General features: G+C 48.6%; 2 protein-coding genes across 2 annotated transcripts in view; both read left to right on the top strand.

Moving 5' to 3' along the window:
• Nucleotides 1-8,423, top strand: part of LOC142473287 (tyrosinase-like) — a 34,441-nt gene extending 26,018 nt beyond the window's left edge. Inside the window, exons 2-5 of the mRNA XM_075580490.1 lie at nucleotides 4,006-4,824; nucleotides 5,275-5,488; nucleotides 5,845-5,986; nucleotides 6,954-8,423. Coding sequence (XP_075436605.1) covers nucleotides 4,030-4,824; nucleotides 5,275-5,488; nucleotides 5,845-5,986; nucleotides 6,954-7,128 — 1,326 coding nt within the window. The 5' untranslated portion in view covers nucleotides 4,006-4,029 and the 3' untranslated portion in view covers nucleotides 7,129-8,423. The remainder of the gene's footprint in view (nucleotides 1-4,005; nucleotides 4,825-5,274; nucleotides 5,489-5,844; nucleotides 5,987-6,953) is intronic.
• A 2,338-nt stretch (nucleotides 8,424-10,761) lies between these two features.
• The window catches only part of LOC142473286 (uncharacterized), a 35,151-nt gene continuing 22,757 nt past the window's right edge, over nucleotides 10,762-23,155 (top strand). The window contains exon 1 of the mRNA XM_075580489.1: nucleotides 10,762-11,058. The gene's annotated coding sequence lies outside the window, so the exon portion shown is untranslated. The remainder of the gene's footprint in view (nucleotides 11,059-23,155) is intronic.

Genomic DNA, 23,155 nt, shown 5'->3' with positions numbered 1-23,155 from the left:
GCATAGGAGGTTACAAAATACTAGGAGCAGATCGACTCTTCTTGATCAATCAACTTTGAGATGCTTCGGGTTGTTCACTTTTAAATGTATATGTTAATTAAGTTTAATGTCTATAAACAACCATGTGATGTGAATGTACCCCTGTCAGAAAACAATAAAAATGTTTGAAATAAAAAAAAAAATCCCCTATTAACTTTAATGCAGAATTCTCCGCTATAGCTAAAAGAAATCTCTGCTTTTCACTCTCCCATTGAAATCAATGGGCTCCGCCGCTATAGGCTTTCAGTGGAGCAACTCCGCCATTGAAATCAATGGGAAAACCATAATTTACACATTTGCCCATACTCCATCTGGTTGATCGGAGAGGGCTGGAAATGTCCATGCAGTCATGTCGGAATAGTGACTACATGCGACCCAAATCCCAGCCCTCTGATACTCACAGAACCGGAGATATGAGCTTACACTTTTTACACTTTCGGACTTAGCCTTTTTAAAGCCACGCGGCTTTCCTCCATTAGAATCAATATGGCCAGCGCCTCCATAGGAAATGCATGGGCCGGCGCTGCCATAGGATTCAATGGGACCTCCGCTCCCATTAGAGTCAATGACGCGACTCTCGTGGCGAGCGCGACCCTTTATGGGGGTCCTTAATTCTCGGACCCGGTGATGGTCGAGTGTGGGGGTTCCTAGGGTCTAGGGGCAAAAATAATTTTATTTGTGGGTGCCCTAGAACCTAAGTTTCCCACGCCAATTGTGATTGAACTTGACCGGGGAGTGATCAATGCTCTTTTTTAGACAATGTATCCGCTTCTGCGGTCTGCGGTTTGGATGGCTGCCAACCCGTTCCTGGAGGTCGGCGTCGAGGAATCCCCATTGAAATGAATGGCTTCATTGACTTACAATGGGGAACCGCTGCTCCTCCTCTCGGGTGCCACCTGCAGGTCTTCTCTGAAAATGGGTCCAAATCGCCGGATTCGCGATAGGATCGTATGGAGCTGCAACGGCGACCTATGTGGAGCTGCAAAATGGAGCCTGCAAAGGCGGGAAAATGGAACAAAGGGCTATAATCACTGAATTAACATTAACCCTTTCCCTCCCGCATAGATTCCAGTGTGAGTGTTGGTGCAGACACTGGAAAGGGAACAATACATATTTACAGGGGAATACACATATGGGTGCTGAAGCAGGGTAAAACACTATACTGGACCGCAGTCCAGTTAACCCCTTGCTTCCCACGTGAGAGCAGGGGGTGGCCAAATGGGGTGTAACCTCTTTAATACCGGGCCAAACCCCCTCTCGCATGATAATTACCAAAAATAGGAATTTATTATAAGGTATAAAATGGTAATGCGCACTTACAAGAAAACAAGAGGTAAAAATCACATAAGGGTTTCTTTGCTTTTAAGAGGTACAATACCACTGCTGAGGCTTGAAATCATCTGGCACTCTGTTTGTAGGAAAAGTCAGTGTTTGCTGGTGTCAAATGACACCGGCTCCAACTTCCACACAGCTCAATGTGCTCAGCTTTCCTCCAGCCTCTGTGTTAAATCAATAGCTCTAAAACAGCTAATTACAGGAGCACAAGCAAAGAGTCCCTCAGTGCACACAGCACCTCGTGGCAGCGTGTTCATGTGGTCACGTGTGCGTGATGATGTCACCCGATGGCGTTTCGTCAGCTTCAGCTGACTATCTCAAGTTCCCTTGAGAACACTGAGCACATTGGTGCTGTGCGGAAGTTGGAGCCAGTGTCATTTGACACCAACAAACGATGACTTTCCCTACAAGATGATTTCAAGCATCTGCAGTGGTATTGTACATAATAATTACAGATTACCAGCTGTACATTCATGTGTATTCAATGTACACTAATGAGTAAATAAAATGCGATTAGTCAGTCCCCTAAAGAAGTTCCCACAGTCAGTCCCCACAGTCCCCTCAGTCAGTCCCCACAATAATTTTCTCGGGGGTCGTCTCTTGTTCACATACACACATGCGCCTTAATGTGATGACACACATATGCTTTTCAACTAAGTTCCAATGAGACATACTGTAGGTGCATGTGCCTAGCTGTCCACCAATTGTTCAGTATCTACTGTAGAAGCTGCTCAGCCAATGATATTGCTGGACTACATTTTCGCGAATTGTAACTAAAATAATAGAACTAAATAACCATAAATAAAGCGATTGATGACAGGAGAATCGCTTGACTGTGCATTGATATTGATATTTAAAAAAATAATAAAATACGGCAGCTGTACCCACCATAGACTTTGCCAATCGGTTGGCGCCGAGCCACTGCCAGTCCCGTAGTCTTGATTATACACGTAGTTGACAGGTGACAGCGGGCCTGCTACACCTGTAGTTGACAGCTGATGAAGCTGGAAATCTTTTTGGTACATGCAAGCTTGCTGATATCTGTACGTGAAATCTTGATCTGGCTGCAGGTATCCAGGCGGGGACAGATAGCAATTGTTGCTGGTCACCAGATTTTCACTGACGGTCGGACCGTAATTGTAAGTCGGTACTGGCGCGTGCGCTGTTCTATTGCTGGCCTGAGACAGACGATTCTTAGTTGGTTTTACCATGACCTTTCGCCTTTTGAAGTCTCCATGATCAAAGATACTGGAAAAATCTGGCGCAACACACCAATACCCTCCTCTAACTCCGGGTGCGGGATCAATACGAAAAAAAACACGGATCGATACATAACCTTTTCCTTATTGCTGCATTAATTGCGGACCATATTAAATAAGCGTTATGTCGGGCTTTTTGAACACGTACTGCGGCGGTGTACTCATCTCGAAACTCTCTGAACAATAGAACACCAGACACTGTGCATTGAGTTTTTAATATGAAACGCCTAAATAGATACAGTATTGTAACTTCTTCAGTACCAAGGTCAATTCACAATGGACCACTGTGGTATTTTTTAAACACCTGCAAGTCAACACATTACTGAAGCACATGTACTGTAGTGTACACATTAGAATTCATTACAATTTATGAATATCTGCCACCTGGCGGATACGCGAAGAATTGCACCCAATTAAATCCGAACCATTATCATTAAACAGATCAACCGCGGGTGACGGCCGGCATGAATGCGGCATTAATACGGCATGAATGTGGCATGAACGCGGTGAAGCGCGTGGAATTCTGAAAATGCAACCGCAAAATAACCGAGAAGTGTTCAAATAAAAGCTGCCGCGGCTGTATATATGTGTGGGGGTGTATGTGTGTGTGTGGATGTGTGTGTGTATGTATTAGTGTGGATGTCTGTGGGGTGTGTGTATGTATTAGTGTGGATGTGTGTGTATGTATTAGTGTGGATGTGTGTGGGGTGTGTGCATGTATTAGTGTGGATGTGTGTGTATGTATTAGTGTGGATGTGTGTGTATGTATTAGTGTGGATGTGTGTGGGGTGTGTGCATGTATTAGTGTGGATGTGTGTTTGTGTGTTTGTGTGTATGTATTAGTGTGGATGTGTGTGCGTATGTATTAGTGTGGATGTGTGTGTATGTATTAGTGTGGATGTGTGTGGGGTGTGTGCATGTATTAGTGTGGATGTGTGTGTGTGTTTGTGTGTGTTTGTGTGTATGTATTAGTGTGGATGTGTGTGCGTATGTATTAGTGTGGATGTGTGTGTATGTATTAGTGTGGATGTGTGTGGGGTGTGTGCATGTATTAGTGTGGATGTGTGTGGGGTGTGTGCATGTACAGCCCACCCCGCAGGCCAATGAGGTGAGGGTGCAGACAGACAAACATTTTTTCACTCATATATATAGACAAGACCTGTGAGTTCCTACACTTTTGTGATTTATGCTAGATACTAATCCTCCTGGATTTCATTGGTCATGCACCCGTGGGCACGTATACCATGGCACCATGAGTGTTCCTACCAAAGGACACTATGCCACTGGCTTCAGACAAGTCCTCTGTCTCCTGGGGCAGGAGAGGTCTCAGGGAGGCCTCTATATAACACACTCTCTCTCTCTCCATACACAGGATCGCTTGTAGCTGTAGGAAGCCATGCTTCTCCTCTGTATCTTCCTCACCTTCTGCTTCAGCGCAGTGCACAGCCAGTTCCCAAGAGCCTGCACCACAGATGAAGCTATAAGGAGCAAGAGCTGCTGCCCGGCCTGGGAGGATGGAAGCCCCTGTGGTTCCCGCTCAGGGAGGGGTAAATGTCGGAACTGGGTGGTATTTGTCCCATTTGCAGCTGGTCAAGTCCCCCAGTATGATGATGACCGCCTGGGCTGGCCCTTACACTATTATAGCAAAACATGTGAATGCTTCGGAAACTACAGCGGTTTTAACTGCGGTGACTGCAGATACGGCTTCCATGGAGAGAAATGTGATCGGAAAAAGACTGTGGTTCGGAGAGAGATCCGGGAGCTGTCGTTACTGGAGAGGAAAAGAGTCTTTAGTTATTTGGCACTAGCAAAGACCACAAAGAGCAAAGACTTTGTTGTCATGACCACTGGAGACAGACATCACCGAGACACGTATCGCTTTGTGGATGCTACAATCTATAATGTCTTCTCCTGGATTCATTACTATTCTACGAAGCCAATCATGATGAACAGCTCCTTTGATGAATCACATACCTATGCCCATCAAGGCCCTGCTTTTCCTGGTTGGCACCGTCTTGGTCTCCTCTTTTTAGAGAGACAAATCCAGCTCTTGACCAGTGATGAAGACTTTGCTCTTCCATATTATGATTGGCGCGGAGAGAAGAACTGCTCAATCTGTACTAACGACTTCCTGGGAGATAACGATGTGCAGGGGATCCTTGCCCCATATTCCTACTTTGGTTCCTGGAGGGTGAGTGATGTTTTATTTCTAATTTATAACTCCCCCAAAAAATGGCCAAAGGGCCATCAGAACGGCAAAATATAGAAATAAAGAAATGGATTGCAATGGAAAATAAAATCAATCCCAAGTACATGAATACGGAAAGGATTAGAAAAGAGGCCCCTTTCAGGGTTTAGATGGAGAGTCCAGTAACATCTTAGTTGGTCTCATGTTGACAAACTACCTAATTTGTTCTCTGACGCTGAGGTGCACTCAGTCAGTTACATCAACTTCAACCTCAAAGGTCAGGTACCAGATGGATTCTGTACCCTTATATGTTCCTGTAACTTCTTCCTACAGTATACTGGCCCTGTGAGGGCATTAACATGGACGTGTCATGGTCTGCAGTATTCAGGATTATATCAACAGCAGATAAGCAACAGGAGAATAACCATCTCTGTGTCTTCTCCTATTCCTCAGTCCATCTGCAGCGGGTATAACTACGATGATGCTTACTGTCCGGTGGCTGATAATGACCCTCAGATGGAAATGCTGCACAGGAAACCTGGTACAAACCCTGTAGCTAACAGACTGCCCTCATTCAAAGATGTGGAGGACACACTCAAGTGGAGAGACTTTGACAGACCCCCATATGACAGCACAGCAACACGAAGCTTCCGTAATGCCCTAGAAGGTGAAATACTCATTTTGAATCTGTTGGTATTTATGTGTTTGGACTGGACTATTTTTATATAAACTATGCAGATATTTTCCCTTGAACATTTTGGAATATGTGGAAACCAATTCCAATAAATGTTAAAAATGTCTGAATGTGTCATGGATTTTTACTTCTATGTAATATTTCTACCAGCTCGTACTGTATATTGATCAATCAGTTTATCTGTTGTATTCCTGTCCCTATATTACCTTCCTTTATAAACCTACTACAGAAATAGGGAGAGCTGGGATCCAGTGACGGGGATGGGATCAGTAAGTTTGGGACATGATACAAACTGGCTCTTGATGTGTCTGTGTTCTCTCTTTCCTCAGGGTTCCTGCGGGGATCCGATGGGACGACCTTAGAAAGAAACATGCATAATCTAGTCCACGTGTACATGGGAGGGACCATGAGCCAAGTCTCAATATCCAGCAATGACCCAATATTTGTCCTGCACCATTCCTACATTGACAAGTAAGTTTCAGCACAAATCAACTCAGCTGTTTAAACCCTTTGTAGATACTTCCTCGGCTGTAACTGCACGTATAGAAATGTTCCTCAGCCGGATTTGCCTGTGGGAGGTACAGTTGATGCCGTGAGGACAGGAAGAGGAAATGGGTAAATATTAGAGAGGAAAGCATGTTTCATAAAGAGAAGTGCTAGAACAAGAGGTCACTGTGCGGAAGCGGGAGGGTGACAGAGTTAGGGGAAATGTGAGGAGATACAGAAAGGGTGATGGATTTGTGGAATAACCTTTAAACAGAGGTGGTTGAAAATAATTCAGTCAGGGAATTAAAAATGCATTGGGATAGACATAAGGTTATTCTAAATATGAAAGGAAGACAAGGGACGGAGGTCTGAAGTTTTATACCAGACAGGAAAATGGCAAATTAGGTGGGTCGCATGGTTCTTTTCTAAGGTCAACGTCTATGTTTCTAAGAGGGTGTAGGTCAGGATTAGGAGCAAATTGAGGATGAAAGACAGGAAGATAGTAGATTGCAAATAGAGGTTTAGATGAGAGTAGAGAAAAAAGAAAGTTAGAGTGGACAGCCGGTTATTTGAAGTTTAGAGAGTGTACATTAGGTAAATTAATAGTGTTGGACAGGACTTGTGATTGGTTAAAATATAGAGTGTTGGTTGGAGAGCAGGTTGGTAGAGATGGGAAGTGGAGAGCGAGCTGGTAGAGTGGGCCATTGGAGGGTGAGTTTGTCGAGAGTAGGTAGATGGAGAGTGGAATATAGGTTAGTGGAGAACAGGCTGGTGGAGAGAGGGGCATTGGAGGGAGAGTTTGTAGAGTGTAAGGAAACGAATAGTGATGGATAGGTTAGTGGAGAACAGACTTGTGGTCAGTGGGTTAGGGGAGAGTGGGTCAGTAGAGAACATTGACTTTATTTGACACATATAACAAGACATATCTGTTATCTTTGCCTTTCCGTTGCAGGATCTTTGAGTTATGGATAACCAAATATAATGGAACTCCTAATGCATATCCTGAAAACAATGAGCCGGGACAAGGCCCAGGCGAGTGCTCCACCCCATACTTCCCTTGCTATAGGAACAAAGATCTCCTCCGGAAGTCAACAGATTTTGGATACAGATTTTCCACATATCAGTAAAGGGAAAAGCCAAAAGAGCAACAAGGAACACAAGTCCAAATCCCTTTCCAGAGTTTTCACAAGGTTTTTCACCCAAAATCCGATCCGTGAGTTCAATCCACCTTGGCTTTCTTCCAACTTTAATCCGTGCAGATTATTTATAATTCCTCCATGAGGCTCAGGTTCTCGGAGTTTAAATAATCCGACATCGGGTTTAACATAAAATCGATCCCACGGACCGTGTTTATTTGTAATCCGCTATAGTAATATAAGAAAAATGTAAGAAAAAGGTACGACGGGTGAATCTGGTGGATTAATCCGCCGTTAAAAATCAGAGTAATATCAATAACTGGCTGATAGGAACAAGTTAATGTACAACAACCCGAAACATATCCAGGACCAAGACTTGGCCAGACCCCACTCCACCCTGACGAGGTACTATACAGTACTGACTATAGTAACACTACCCTTATTATGCACTCCAGTCAGGCACAGGGGAATGCCTGGTTCTTAATGGTTTATCTATAACTTTTAGTAGGTAAATAATGATGGGTTTGTGATGCTAGTCAGAGAATGATAGAAACTCAATGTGGAGGACCAGGTATTTTACCCTATAAATAATGGACAGTAGGAAACTGTCTGGAATATTAATAATTATTATTGCTGTGATTATTTCAGAGTAATAGCAATAGGTGGCGGATGCTATAGACAAGTCATATAGAAACATGTCTTGGACTGGAGGCCCAGAGCCCCAGCACTCACATAACTGGCACTTCACTCAATCACAGATTAATGGTTCAGCTGCGCGATATTATTAAGTAAATAATGTATACATTTTTAAGCTATAATAGTACAACAGCAGCAACAGCCCAACCCACCCACAGCTAAACCCTGCAGCAAATACCTTCAACTTGAGGCGGCCTCTCTATCTACAGTATACTCCTCCTAGGGAGATTAGAGCTATTGCACCAACCTGTAGCGACGTCTCATTTACTTCTATCTCCTTTAACTTTTGGTTCTCAACTGCCTCCTGTTCCCACTTAATCCTGTGCTGGGAAGATAGCAACGACACGCAGTCTCCGGTCTCGGCAGGCTATGCATTCTGGGTGCGACTTTGTTCTTCTCAGCGATGACTGACAGTCCTGCTAAACATGCATTGTCCTAAAGAGGGGAGGCGTTAGCAGGACATTTACCCTACAAAAAGCTTTGATCCCGCTCTGCATTTAATAAAGCTGCAAATATTCCTTTTCATATCGGTTTTCTATAGAATTGTCTTTCTGAACACTCAGAATAATAAAATATTTCACTCTGCCTTATGTTATACCTGCATTTGTGACTAAATATATATCTCCTGAATATTTAATGGTGCACATACAAGGACATGAGATGCACAATGTGTTTTCAGTAAAACGTACTGGGCCTTATTTACTAAGCAGTCCTCTGATATAAGGCAGATCTCATTCCAGTCAATGTGCAGTAAGGTGTTTCTCATGGAACAGGGTTTACCTCACCCAAAGAGGTCCCCGATCTGTGGCCACATCCCTATGGTATCCGCTGCCACCAGAGCCCTTGAGAGTAGGCTCAGCCCTATACAAGCCCCCGGGGGCTGCACGAGGCGCAGCCCGACTACAGGGGACCAAATAAACTTTGGGTTTGAAATATAACATTGGTAATACGGGAGGGCCCAACTAATATGGCGGGTTCCGTTCTGAGGACCAGCCGTAAAGCGAAAATTGCCGGAAAGTGGAACTGCCGATTTTCATTAGGTGCGTAAGCGCAGACCGGCAATGCGCCGTTCGGCGCATGCGCAACAGAAGGAATCCCCTCCATTCCGCGCATGCGTGACCCCGGGCCGGCCCGTTCTGCGCATGCGCGGACATGGCGGCCCCCTTCTTGGCACCACCGTATCGGCGGATCGCCGGAAAGCGGAGTGCCGAGAAGCGGGGCCCTGCTGTACATAAATCCAACAATCCAGAAAAGAAATATAAAAGGGGCAAAGATACATCAAATCCGCATCGATCACAATCCCCCCAGGATATTGCATCAGCAAAGGGATCTGGACTCTTTTAGTCCTCTGTGAGTGGCACAAATGGAGCCTTAACAATCCGAACAAACCACCCCGGGTATTTGGGTAACTTCCCAGCAGTTCCATGGGACAAAGTACTCGGACACGGCTGTGGGCCTCCTGTCCACTCAGCCCAAGGTTCATAACAGCCCAACAGCCACAGGCCTGTGGGAAATTGGCCTCAATCCACCAATCTCTCCAAGGAACTCAATCAAGAGATGTGTCTTGGATCTCCATACAGGCCTCTCACACAGGTCCCTGTCACCTCTCCATACAGGCCTCTCACACAGGTCCCTGTCACCTCTCCATACAAGGCTCTCATACAGGCCCGTGTCACCTCTCCATACAGGCCTCTCACACAGGCTCCTGTCACCTCTCCATACAGGGCTCTCACGCAGGTCCCTGTCACCTCTCCATACAGGGCTCTCACACAGGTCCCTGTCACCTCTCCATACAGGCCTCTCACACAGGTCCGTCACCTCTCCATACAGGCCTCTCACACAGGGCACTGTCACCTCTCCATACAGGGCTCTCACACAGGCCCCTGTCACCTCCACATACAGGGCTCTCACACAGGCCCCTGTCACCTCTCCATACAGGCCTCTCACACAGGTCCCTGTCACCTCTCCATACAGGCCTCTCACACAGGTCCCTGTCACCTCTCCATACAGGGCTCTCACACAGGCCCCTGTCACCTCCACATACAGGGCTCTCACACAGGCCCCTGTCACCACTCCATAGAGGCCTCTCACACAGGTCCCTGTCACCTCTCCATACAGGCCTCTCACACAGGCCCCTGTCACCTCTCCATACAGGCCTCTCACACAGGTCCGTCACCTCTCCATACAGGCCTCTCACACAGGGCACTGTCACCTCTCCATACAGGCCTCTCACACAGGCCCCTGTCACCTCTCCATACAGTCCTCTCACACAGGTCCCTGACACCTCCCCATACAGGCCTCTCACACAGTTCCCTGTCACCTCTCCATACAGTCCTCTCACACAGGTCCTTGTCACCTCTCCATACAGGCCTCTCACACAGGCCCCTGTCACCTCCCCATACAGGCCTCTCACACACGGCACTGTCACCTCTCCATACAAACCTCTCACACAGGCCCCTGTCACCTCCCCATACAGGCCTCTCACACAGGGCACTGTCACCTCTCCATACAGGCCTCTCACACAGGGCACTGTCACCTCTCCATACAGGGCTCTTACCCAGGTCCCTGTCACCTCTCCATACAGGCCTCTCACACAGGCCCCTGTCACCATTCCACACAGGCCTCTCACACAGGCCCCTGTCACCTCCCCATACAGGCCTCTCACACAGTTCCCTGTCACCTCTCCATACAGGCCTCTCACACAGGCCCCTGTCACCACTCCATACAGGCCTCTCACACAGGTCCCTGTCACCTCTCCATACCAGCCCACAGCCAGCACCACGTGCAGCTCTCACCAGGGGGCGCTCACCGCACCTTGCTTGGGAGCCCACCAGGGGTCACTGTTCCATATGAGCTCAGGAGGAGCTGAATAGAGGCGCTCTGGCCTCCCCTCTTCCCTCTCTATGGTCCCTCTGCTGCAGCCGGATGTCCTGGTGTGTGAGGTTTGATTCCGGCAGGAAACACTGACCCTGAGCACAGACTGTCCCACATCCTGAGGGGGGAATCCAGGTCACTCCCACAGGGAAGGACTGAGAGATCACAGGGGCTCCCCCCACCCTCCATAGGAAGTACACACACAGTGAGGGGGGGATAAAGTGCACATCTCAGGCACTGAGGGGGGGACACACTGAGGAATAGGCTCTGCAGCCTCTAAGTCCCTTTTCCTGTGCCCCCCTCACATTGCCCACCCCCTGCTGCACAGAGATCTTCAGCCTGTGTTATTGGGTAAGTGCTTTCCTCCTCCTCCCTTCCCCTCCCTTGTGTGACCTGTGCACATTATCCCAGTGCTGCTCTGAGCTTCCTTACACACAGGAGCCTGAGAGGCTGAGCCTCTGATAGTGAGGGGGAGCCTCTGGCACTGGGGGGGTTACTCCTCCTGTATCACAGGGACTGGGAGATAATGGGGGTTATTTTACATTGGGAATTAACATTAGGGATCAGTGAGGATTAGATTGGGAAAGTTATTAAATAGAGTTAGAAAGTAATTAGATTGAGGGAGTATTGGTTGGAGTTTAACTCCTTCATTACCACAGGGGCCAGCATCCTGTGTGTGTTATGGGCTATAGCTTCTCTGTGTGAGGCTGACACGTTTGCCCGGGGACAGTCCTGGTCTGACAGTATGTTCTGATGTCCCAAATATCCTGTTATGTATCAAGGGGAGAGGAAAAAGGCTTACGTTGTGTGTCAATAATACAGAAATACTTCCCCATATCTGGCTATCTTCTCATTTATAGATCCCACTCAATCCAGGATTCTACAGATTGGACTTTCATTGCATTACAATCTTATTAGTGTTTAGTAACTTAAGCATTGTGGTCAGTGGTTTGCGCCTTTTTGTTTTTCCTCTCCCCTTGATAGATTATATATATATATATATATATATATATATATATATATATATATATATATATATTGGAACTGTGTGTTTCCTTTACATTGTGGCAGAATCCACAGATACATATTAATACTGTTTGTTAGATATATTTGCGCACCTCTTTCTCTCCTATGTATGTATGTCTTTATTTATGTAGCGCCATTAATATACATAGCGCTTCACATTAGTAATACACGTGACAATCGTATAAATAACAAATAGTAGAAATAACAGATCATGGGAATAAGTGCTAATGGTACGCCTAGATCTAGACATGGGATTAGGTAGAGCAAGCCCGAACACCTGGAGATTTCCAAACTACATGAGAGACAGCGAAGATTTTGTAAATTGCCTAAAGGGAGCATGGGAGATATTCGAGAATACAAACCAGGAACATAAGACGAACCCCATACTTTTTGGGGAAACATCAAAAGCAGTAATTAGGAGCGATATCATGGCATATGTCTCTAGAAGGAAGAAACAGGCAACCCAGGAGTTCTGCAAAGCAAGTAAAGAACTTAGCAAGGCATTTAGAGAATTCAAAACAGACCCAACATCTCAAAATAAAAAAAGATATAACCAGAAAAAATCTATATGTGAGGTGTGGCGAGAGAAAAAAGAACTGGGGAAAAATCAATAAAAGAAGCCAAATTTTTCAGACACGTGAACAAGACGGGAAGGCTCCTGGGAAATCTTATGAGAAACTATAGGTCAGCTAAACCCATTACTATAATATAGGATAGGACAGAAATAACCACAGAGGCAAAAAAAATAAATGAGGTGTTCAAAGAATACTATAGCACACTGTATAGAGAAGGTGAGGTAAACCTAGAAGCAAGGGGAACTTTCTTTAAAAACATTAAGATACCTAAAATAAGTCAGGAAGATATCGACAGACTAAACTCTCCAATTACCCAAAAAGAGATAAAGGGCACAACCTTACAAACTGCCAGGCCCCGGCCCGGACGGGATGTCAGGGGAATACTATAACATTCTGAAAGAGGATCTGATAGAACCATTACAACAAATATATCACACGGCACTCAAAAGATGCTACGTTCATGCAAACAAGCGAAATGGCCACATTATGATAATCCACAAACAGGGGAAAGATCCCCTGAGGCCAGAATCATACAGACCAATCTCCCTGATTAACCAGGACGCCAAAATATTTACCAAAATCATGGCAGATAGGTTAGCAAACATTCTCCCGTCCTTGATACATCCTGATGAATCGTGCTTTGTCAAGGGACGATCTGCGGTTAAAAATATCAGAAAAGTTCTAGCGCAATAGAATGGGTCAGACGACAAGATTACTTACATTTTCGCCTTGAGAAAGCCTCTCACGAAACGCGCGTGTCGGCGGCTCTGTCTCCATACGTGCACGCGCAGGGGTCTGACTATTACCGCATTCACCGTCTCTAACCGCGAGTTGATGCGGCTCCCTGCCCGTGTGGTTTACACACGCTCTCAGAGGGCCCCGATGGACATTTTGAGCCTCGCTAACCCGATCTAATACAGGCAATTGTTGCTCTATATTTGGCAATAGTACTTAGTTTAGTTTGGTTCCCCTGCTGTACTGCAACCTCTGAAGCAGCGTTGGACATTGCTGTTACAGGGATTCCCTGACAGCAGTCCAAGGGGATTCTTCACTTCACTATATATCCTACTGCACTCAGTCTACTGATCTGTGAATTACCCATGTGTCATGATGCCCCTGAGTAAGACTATCACAACAGTGTGTTAGTACATGACACCAATCTAAACTGTGCTCTACATCTGGGCATCTGTCATTGTAAACCTTATGAGGTCTATAAAGGTTAACACGACCCATTATAATATACTATATACTACATAATCACGGTAAGAATGGGCTGACAGCTCACTGTATGCAGCAATCACTTTTGGCCCCTATATATTGTGTGTAACAGCTCTACTATCCTCATTTACATGTACATTCATCATGTGGCCCAGACAGTCTCCGCTATACGCGAGAACGAGTTTATTCTGTGTCAGTCTGCATACTGTGCAAGTAACCTCTCGTTACTGCCACAGAGGTAATTAGAGGGTATACCCTCCCTAGTACTGCACACAGAAGCAGGTTACCTCAGGCCAACCCTACTCAGTACCACACTTACCATGGAATGATGTTACAGAGACTTGCTGCATGCTGGAATAACTCTGGCATCTTTAACTTCCATATACCAGCCATTATAAAGACCCAATACGAGTACATATATTATTATGCGGTTCAATTAGTTTTGCCATTAGTGATTTGCAGCTATTAGTACTTACCCAGGAGCTGCCCTGTATAGATTGGTATCTTACTTCAGATCCTTACAAGGACAGCTGTTTAATGTGATATCTGAATTTCACAGAACACACCAATACCCTAGACCCTGAACCTATACGGTTCCAGTATTGACGGTCAGAATCCCTTCAGGTCGTCTGTTTTTAACACCCATCATTTTATTTATTTGGTACAGTTAATAAAGTTGTGTTTTAAACCATTCATCACACAGTGTGAACCTGAGTGCTGTATTTGGGTTCTATCTCTACCCCACCCTCTTCTGTGCATATACCCAAAGCACCGTTCCCTTCTCACTTGTTAGACGCAGTAGCAGGGGCTCCCCTATTGTAAGCCTTTATTCTTATCCATACCATCCCCCTCTCCCAGCATACTATTCCTTGTCACCCTTCCATGGCGTCAGACACTTTAACACCCTACCTTATCTACAGTACAGATCTGTTGTGTTTTGTTTTGTTTTCCCCCTGCTCTCCCAAACACTGTTTTAGCCATAGATTCCTTTGTTAATCGGTATTGCCGACCTGAGGAAGAGGGGAGAACTCTCAAAAGCCAACTAAACTGTTAGTCCAAATAAAGGTATCACCTAATACTGAATAACTCATCTTATCTTATCTTATATCTTATATACTATATAATTGAAAGCACTGTATGCCTGCCTGCCTGCATGCATGCCTGCCTGCCTGCCTGCCTGGATGTCCGGTGTCCCTAGGGGAAATCTCATTGGTCCCTTGGTCCGCCCCCGCACACCTCTCATTGGCCTGAGGCGGAGTGACGGCCCAAAGGACACACAGGGACACACACACACCCTCACACACACACTCTCCCCCGTCAGTTGGACCGCAGCTCACCTTCCACACACACACCCCCCCCCCCGCCCTCCTCTCCCGGTGCCCCTTCTCTCCCGGTGCCCCTCACTCTCTCCCCCCTCCCCACCTCAACCAAATCCCCACTCACCCTCACCGTGCGCCGCGGAGGAAGCGAGGCCCTCCTTCTCAAAAGAAAACTCCAGGCTCCTCCCCCCTCGCGGCGCGGCCCGGGCCTCCTGCACTCCCCCTCACGTGCGCCGGCTCCCGGACGGAGGGGAAGCGCGGCGCGGGACTCCCCCTCACGTGCGCCGGCTCCCGGACGGAGGGGAAGCGCGGCGCGGGCCTCCCCATCACGTGCGCCGGCTCCCGGACAGAGGGGAAGCGCGGCGCGGGCCTCCCCATCACGTGCGCCGGCTCCCGGACGGAGGGGAAGCGCGGCGCGGGCCTCCCCATCACGTGCGCCGGCTCCCGGACGGAGGGGAAGCGCGGCGCGGGCCTCCCCATCACGTGCGCCGGCTCCCGGACGGAGGGGAAGCGCGGCGCGGGCCTCCCCATCACGTGCGCCGGCTCCCGGACGGAGGGGAAGCGCGGCGCGGGTCTCCTGCCACTCTTATAGGCTTCCCGAACTCACCTTCTGCCCCAGCCAGATGCCACGGGGTCAAGGTAAGTCACCCACCGTCTCCCACCCACGCACTGTCACCCACACACTCACCCACACACCCACCCAGTCACCCACACACCCACCCAGTCACTTTCACCCAGTCACCCACTTTCACCCACTCCCCAAAATTACATCCCGGGCAACGCCGGGTCTCTCAGCTAGTTTTATATATATATATATATATATATATATATATATATATATATACATGTAGAGGTATCAGTACCGTGTTAGCCGAGCTTCAATAATCAAAAAATAAATAGATGATACCGTTCTGTGGCTAACGAAATGCTTTTATTTGTGCGAGCTTTCGAGATACACTGATCTCTTCTTCCGGCGATGTTACAATGAATGAAGCAAGCAAAAGGTATACTTAAAAACAGTGTCTCTTGGAATGTTAAACCCATGGGTTTATAGTGTGCTGTTTTGTCACTGCTAATACATGTCTTTTTGCTATATCTGAGTGTTGCTGCTTTTGTGCCTTCTCTTATGGGAAGACAGGGTTTCTATATTGATTTCTATGGAGCATGCACCTTGACTTTACATTTGTTGCTTGGAGTGCTGGCTGCTGGTTTTTGATATATATATATATATATATATATATATATATATATATATATATATATATATTGCATAGCCAGTTAACCAACCCCACACTGATGAGACCAATTGAGGTGGAAACGGCTGTCTGTGGGTGGGTTTTCTGGCTATCCATCTTAACCCTAGCTGTGTTTAAAGCTGTGACCATGCAGCAAACTTAAGCTTATAGGGAACCATGTTAAAAATGGTTTTGAAGCAAAAGGTGACACTGTGTGCACATTTGCATGTCATTTCCCAGAATCCCTTGCTGCAGTGGAAGTGCTGTGTGCTGTGTGCTGTGTGCTGGGTGATAATGGTGAAAGGCGGGGTTGCAGACCTGTCTAAGACATGCAGATGAGCATACAGGAATATTTCCATTTGCTATATGCTTTGCTGTGGAGGGATTTTGTCACTTTTTTTTACCCACCATAACTTAACTAAGGACACACACACCACACCACACCACACACACACACACTTTTCTGACTGCCAGCTCCTTATTTCAGTTGCATGCTTCTCTGCTCTGAAAACACACAGTGCCTGTGTAACTGATACATTATTGTTACACATTCCCCTCTCCACTCAGCAGTGCTGGCTGCCCTAGCAACCTCCCAATTCTCCTAGCTGAGAATGGGTCTTCCCACCTCCCCTGTCTCTGCTGACAAGTTAGTTTGGTCCTCAGACTATTCCTGTTTCCCAGGAATCCCTCACTTCCTTTTCCATCCTAGCAGGCTGAGTGAGTACTTCTGCCATCTACTCCCTGGCAAGGCTATTCGTTTTTACCTTCCCCCCCCCCCATGCCAAAGCACCTTCACCTAGAGAAGCACTCTCTTACCACACAGCACCATCTACAAGTGCCTTTTATATGTCTGATGCTTTCTCAATAAAGTTAAGAAATATTACAGAACATGGTGTGCTTTCAAATGGGGACGAGTTGAGCTATCTGGCCTCATTCATATCCTACATGTGACTCAGTGGTTCCAGAATAGTGCCACCTTTTGTCTCAAGTCCATGATTACATGGAAAACCCTTAAGCCAATGCTTGCTGCTTTAAACACAGCTTTTAAACATAGCCTGGGATGAGATGCAAAGCCAACAAACCCACTCACAGACAGACTGTTTCTAACTGAGAAACTAATATATAACCAACAACCAACCTCACACTGATGGGACCCACACGGTTGAAACGTGTGTGTGTGTGTGTATATATATATGTATATATGTGTATATATATATATATGTACACCTGTCTAAGACATGCAAATGAACATACAGTAATATTTACAGTTGCTTTATGCTTTACTGTGGAGGGTTTTTGTCACTTTTTTTACCCACCATAACATATATATATATATATATATATATGTGTGTGTGTGTATATATGTATTAGTGTTCGACAATTCTATACATTTACACGCCCGGGGCGAGTGGATTTAACCTCCGGGCGAGTAAATATTGGCCCAAGCAGCACGCGTGTTTTTTTCAAAATTTCCCTGCTCGCGCTGAAAAAAAAAAAAACTCCCCCTACCTGACAGCTGATTGGCGCGCGCTCCCAGGCTTTGTGGGCGCGCGGCCAGGCTCTATATGAGCCCGCCCCCAATGAGCGGCCATTCGTTCTGCCCGGACATCTGTTGGAGAGTAAGTACACTCCAATCTCTCCATGCTGCGGCCCCGCTGCTCCTTCCCTGCGATCCCCCTGGTCCCCACATGGCTCCCTGCGGCCCTCTGCGCCTCCGCCTTTGCGTTAGCTCTCCTGTCCCCTTCCCTTCCTCCTGTCCCCTGCTCCTGTCCCCTGCTCCCGTCCCCTCCTCCTGTCCCCTTCTCCTCCTCCTGTCCCCTGCTCCTGTCCCCTTCCCCTCATCCTGTCCCCTGCTCCTGTCCCCTTCCCCTCCTCCTGTCCCCTTCCCTTCCTCCTGTCCCCTCCTCCTGTCCCCTTCCCCTCCTCCTGTCCCCTTCCCCTCCTCCTGTCCCCTTCCCTTCCTCCTGTCCCCTCCTCCTGTCCCCTTCCCTTCCTCCCGTCCCCTCCTCCTGTCCCCTTCCCCTCCTCCTGTCCCCTTCCCCTCCTCCTGTCCCCTTCCCTTCCTCCTGTCCCCTCCTCCTGTCCCCTGCTCCTGTCCCCTTCCCTTCCTCCTGTCCCCTGCTCCTGTCCCCTTCCCCTCCTCCTGTCCCCTTCCCCTCCTCCTGTCCCCTTCCCCTCCTCCTGTCCCCTTCCCCTCCTCCTGTCCCCTGCTCCTGTCCCCTTCCCCTCGATCCACCGATCGGGGGGGGGCCTCGGCCCTCACCACGTGCCTCCCATGCGCCAGCTAGCTTCATGATGGCGCAGCCACCGCATGAGGTGGGGCGGGGGGGATGTCGGCCTGCCCCTCTCCCCCCCCCCCCCACAAGCTTCAGTCACCACCCCCCAGTCAGTCACCACCCCCCCAGTCAGTCACCACCCCCCCAGTCAGTCACCCCCTCCCAGTCAGTCACCCCCCCCAGTCAGTCACCCCCCCCTCAGTCAGTCACACCAGTCAGTCACCCCCCCCCCAGTCAGTCACCCCCCTCTCTCTCTCCCACACACTCTCTCTGCCCCACACACTCTCTCTCCCCCACACACTCTCTCTCTCTCCCACACACTCTCTCTCTCTCCCACACACTCTCTCTCCCACACACTCTCTCTCCCACACACTCTCTCTCCCACACACTCTCTCCCACACACTCTCTCTCTCCCACACACACTCTCTCCCACACAATCTCTCTCTCCCACACAATCTCTCTCTCTCCCACACACTCTCTCTCTCTCCCACACACTCTCTCTCTCTCCCACACACTCTCTCTCTCTCCCACACACTCTCTCTCTCTCCCACACACTCTCGCTCTTTCCCACACACTCTCTCTCTCTCCCACACACTCTCTCTCTCTCCCACACACTCTCTCTCCCACTCTCACTCTCTCTCTCCCACACTCTCTCTCTCTCTCTCTCCCACACACACTCTCTCTCCCACACACTCTCTCTCTCCCACACATTCTCTCCCACTCTCTCTCTCTCTCTCCCACACACTCTCTCTCTCTCCCACACACACACTCTCTCTCTCTCTCTCTCCCACACACACTCTCTCTCTCTCTCCCACACACACACTCTCTCTCTCCCACACACACACACTCTCTCTCTCTCCCACACACTCTCTCTCTCTCTCTCTCCCACACACTCTCTCTCTCTCTCTCCCACACACTCTCTCTCTCTCCCAAACACTCTCTCCCACTCTCTCTCTCCCTCTCTCTCTCTTTCTCCCACACACACTCTCTCTCTCCCACACTCTCTCTCTCTTCCACACACTCTCTCTCTCTCCCACACACTCTCTCTCTCTCCCACACACTCTCTCTCTCAACCACACACTCTCTCTCTCTCTCTCCCACACTCTCTCTCTCTCCCACACACACTCTCTCTTTCTCTCTCTCCCACACACTCTCTCTCTCTCCCACACACACTCTCTCTCTCTCCCACACACACTCTCTCTCTCTCCCCCACACACTCTCTCTCTCTCTCCCACACACTATCTCCCTCTCTCTCTCTCCCACACTCTCTCTCTCTCTCTCTCTCCCACACACTCTCTCAAATCAAATCAGCTTTATTGGCATGACGAAAGAACATTTCAGTATTGCCAAAGCGTGAATAATAGGGGGTGGGGGACAATAATTACACGAATACTAGGGATAGGGTATAATGATTGCAGGGTATATGGGTAACAGTTTCACACAGGGGTGTGGGGGTTAGTGCAGCGGTGCGCAAACTGTGGGGCGCGACCCCCAGGGGGCCGCGACACTGCCGACGGGGGGCGCAGGGTTTACAGAGGCCCCGCGCGCTTCCCGAAGGCACTTAAATTACCGTGGCTTCGGCGGCTTCCTCCCTGCGTCGCCATGGCAACGAGGTCATGTGACGTCACGTTGCTATGGCACCGTGACGTCATTACGCCGGAGCGCGGGTAAGTTGGGGTTGGGGGGGGGCGGGAATGAGGGGACAGCCGGCAGGGGGGCGCAGGGAAAAAAGTTTGCGCCCCCCTGGGTTAGTGGACGTCTCTCAGCTTGTGGCAGGTGCTGATATAGTGTGCAGCCAGTTCTGCGGGGGTTTCATCTTCTCCCAGGAGGATCGCTATTTTTTGGTTCTCTTCTGTATTATTAAAGTTCTGGATAACAGCAGTGAGTTTCTCTAGGTGGGCACTCCTCACTTCAGAGTATTGTGTGCAACGCAACAGGAAGTGAGTTTCATCTTCTACCTCTCCTAGCTCACATCTTTGGCACAGTCTCATCTCCCGGGGCTTCCAGTTCTGTCTGTGTCTGCCTGTTTCTATTTCTAGGCTGTGGGCACTTATTCTGTACTGGCTCAGGGTCTGTCTCTGTTTTGGGTCTTTTACCTTCAGTAGGTAGGGTGCCAGAGTGTATTCTCTCTGTAGGCTGTGGTAGGTCTCCAGCTTCTTTGAGCGTTGGATATCATTTTCCCATCTTGTCACATACTGCTTCTTCATTTCGTTGTCGATTGAGTTGATTTCTTTTTTCGGCAGGTTGTTAATCTGTGTGGGGTTTTGTCTTTGGAGTGAGAGGACAAGCTGTTTGATGGCACAGGGTTTAGTGAGGAGGTCCTGACTTTGCATTGCTCTGTAGCAGTAAGACTGTGGGTGGCTGGTGTTTAGGTGAGCCCAGAATGTCAGTGCTCTCTTCTGTACCGTGAGCAGTAGAGGAAAGCGGCCCAGCTCAGCCCGGCATCCATTGTTTGATGTACTCCTGTGTACTTGGAGAGTGTGTTTGCAGAATTCCAGATGCAGTATTTCTGTTGGGCTGGTATCCCATTTTGTGGAGTCTGGGTATGTCACAGGACCCCACACCTCGCTGCCATACAGAAGGATGGGTGTGTGGAGTCTGGGTATGTTACAGGGCCCCACACCTCGCTGCCATACAGAAGGATGGGTGTGTGGAGTCTGGGTATGTTACAGGGCCCCACACCTCGCTGCCATACAGAAGGATGGGTGTGTGGAGTCTGGGTATGTTACAGGGCCCCACACCTCGCTGCCATACAGAAAGATGGATGTGATGATGCTGTTGAATATTTTCTCCCAGATTCTTATTGGTGGTTTGAGGTGGTACATCTGTTTCCTTATTGCATAAAATGCTCTGCGGGCCTTCTCCTTCAGTGTATTTATGGCCAGGTTGAATTTCCCTGATGAGCTGATTGTTAGACCAAGGTATGTGTAGCTCGTTGTCTGTTCCAGTGCATTGTCATCCAGTGTGAATTGCGATATGGTTGGATGTGTTATAGATTTTTTCTGGAATACCATTATTCTGTTTTTTTCTAGGTTCACAGAGAGTGCCCAGGTCTGGCTGAATTTTTCTAGTATTGCCAGTTTCTGTTGGAGGCCCTGTCCTGTTGGAGGCCCTGTCCTGTTGGAGGCCCTGTCCTGTTGGAGGCCTTGTTCTGTTGGAGACAGCAGGAGCAGGTCGTCTGCGTATAGTAGAGACTTAATCTCAGTTCCAGCCAGGTTGAGCCCAGGTGCTGAGGAGGATTCTAGGGCTGCTGCGAGCTCATTGATGTAGATGTTAAACAGTGTGGGACTCAGGCTGCAGCCCTGTCTAACTCCACGGCCTTGATGGAAGAAGTCTGTCCTTTAGTTATTAACTTTCACGCAGCCTTTGTTTTCAGAGTACATACTTTTGATCGTGTCATATGTTCTCCCCCCTATTCCGCTCTCTAGTATTTTCAGCAGTAGGCCTGGATGCCAGATGGAGTCGAAGGCTTTTTTGAAGTCCTCAAAGCAAGCTAAGATGTTGCCCTTGTTGGTGTTGTGGACGTGCTTATTAATCAGGCTGTGTAGGGTATAGATGTGATCCGTGGTGCAGGGGTTTGGCAGGAAGCCTGTCTGGATCTTACTCAGTACACTCTGCTCTGTCAGGAAGGTGAGGACTCTGCTGTTCAAGATGCTGTTGAACAGTTTCCCCAAGGTGCTGCTGACACAGATTCCTCTGTAATTGGATGGGTCCATCCTGTCTCCTTTCTTGTGGATAGGGGTTATCAGTCCTTCCTTCCACAGATCAGGGAAGTAGCCAGTAGTGAGGACCAGGTTGAACATTTTCAGTATTGCTTCTTGTATAGATGGACTAGCTGATATACCCGGCGTTGCCCGGGATGTAAATCCGTAATAGGTATTATTATTTATAAATAGTTGAAAAGAAACATGGAAGAAAATGTAATACGATATTGGTGTTTAAAAATGGTTTATTGTAAACACACCACAGTACAATGTATATTTTGGTGACATAAGTGATGTAAAAATGTGAGGTGTGTGTTCCGCTAGGGTGTGAGTGGGTGTGAGGCATCGGGTGGGTGTTCAGTACGGGTGGCGGGTGGGTAGTGGAGTGCTGGCTGTGGGCGGGAGTCCCGCTAGGGTGTAAGCGGGTGTGAGGCGGCGGGTGTCTGGTGAGAGCGTGCCGCGGTTGGTCAGTGATGTGGGTGCGTAGGGGTGTGAGTGTGGCGGGTGGGTGTGAGGCGGGAGGTGCCGGGTGGGTGGTGAGTGGGTGCGGCGGCTAGTCAGTGATGTCGGTGCGTAGGGGCGGGAGGCGGCGGGTGTGTGTCGAGTGTGGCAGGTGGGTGAGAGGCGGCAGGTGTCTGTTGAGTGAGGGCGGGCGGCTGTGGGGTGCAGGGGTGTGAGGCGGCGGGTGGCTGAAAGGCAGAGGCGGGAGGCGGCGGTAGTGTGGGCAGCGGGTGGGTGAAAGGCGTGAGGGCGGCGGGCGTGTGGGCGGCGAGTGGGTGAAAGGCAGAGGCAGGAGTGCGGCGGGGGGTGGCAGGAGAGGGGGAGGGGTGGCAGGAGAGAAGGGGGAAGGCAGGGGCGGGAGTGTCACTGTGTGTCTGTCCCTGTGTGTGTCAGTGTGTCTGTCCCTGTGTGTGTCAGTGTGTCTGTCCCTGTGTGTGTCAGTGTGTCTGTCCCTGTGTGTATCAGTGTGTCTGTCCCTGTGTGTGTCAGTGTGCCTATCCCTGTGTGTGTGTGTCAGTGTGCCTGTCCCTGTGTGTGTCAGTGTGTCTGTCCCTGTGTGTGTCAGTGTGTCTGTCCCTGTGTGTGTCAGTGTCT

The sequence above is a fragment of the Ascaphus truei genome (assembly GCF_040206685.1).
Source record: "Ascaphus truei isolate aAscTru1 chromosome 2 unlocalized genomic scaffold, aAscTru1.hap1 SUPER_2_unloc_5, whole genome shotgun sequence".
Taxonomy (NCBI): Eukaryota; Metazoa; Chordata; class Amphibia; order Anura; family Ascaphidae; genus Ascaphus; species Ascaphus truei.
The sequence above is the reverse complement of the archived record's forward strand: the minus strand, read 5'-3'. Positions and strand labels throughout refer to the sequence as shown.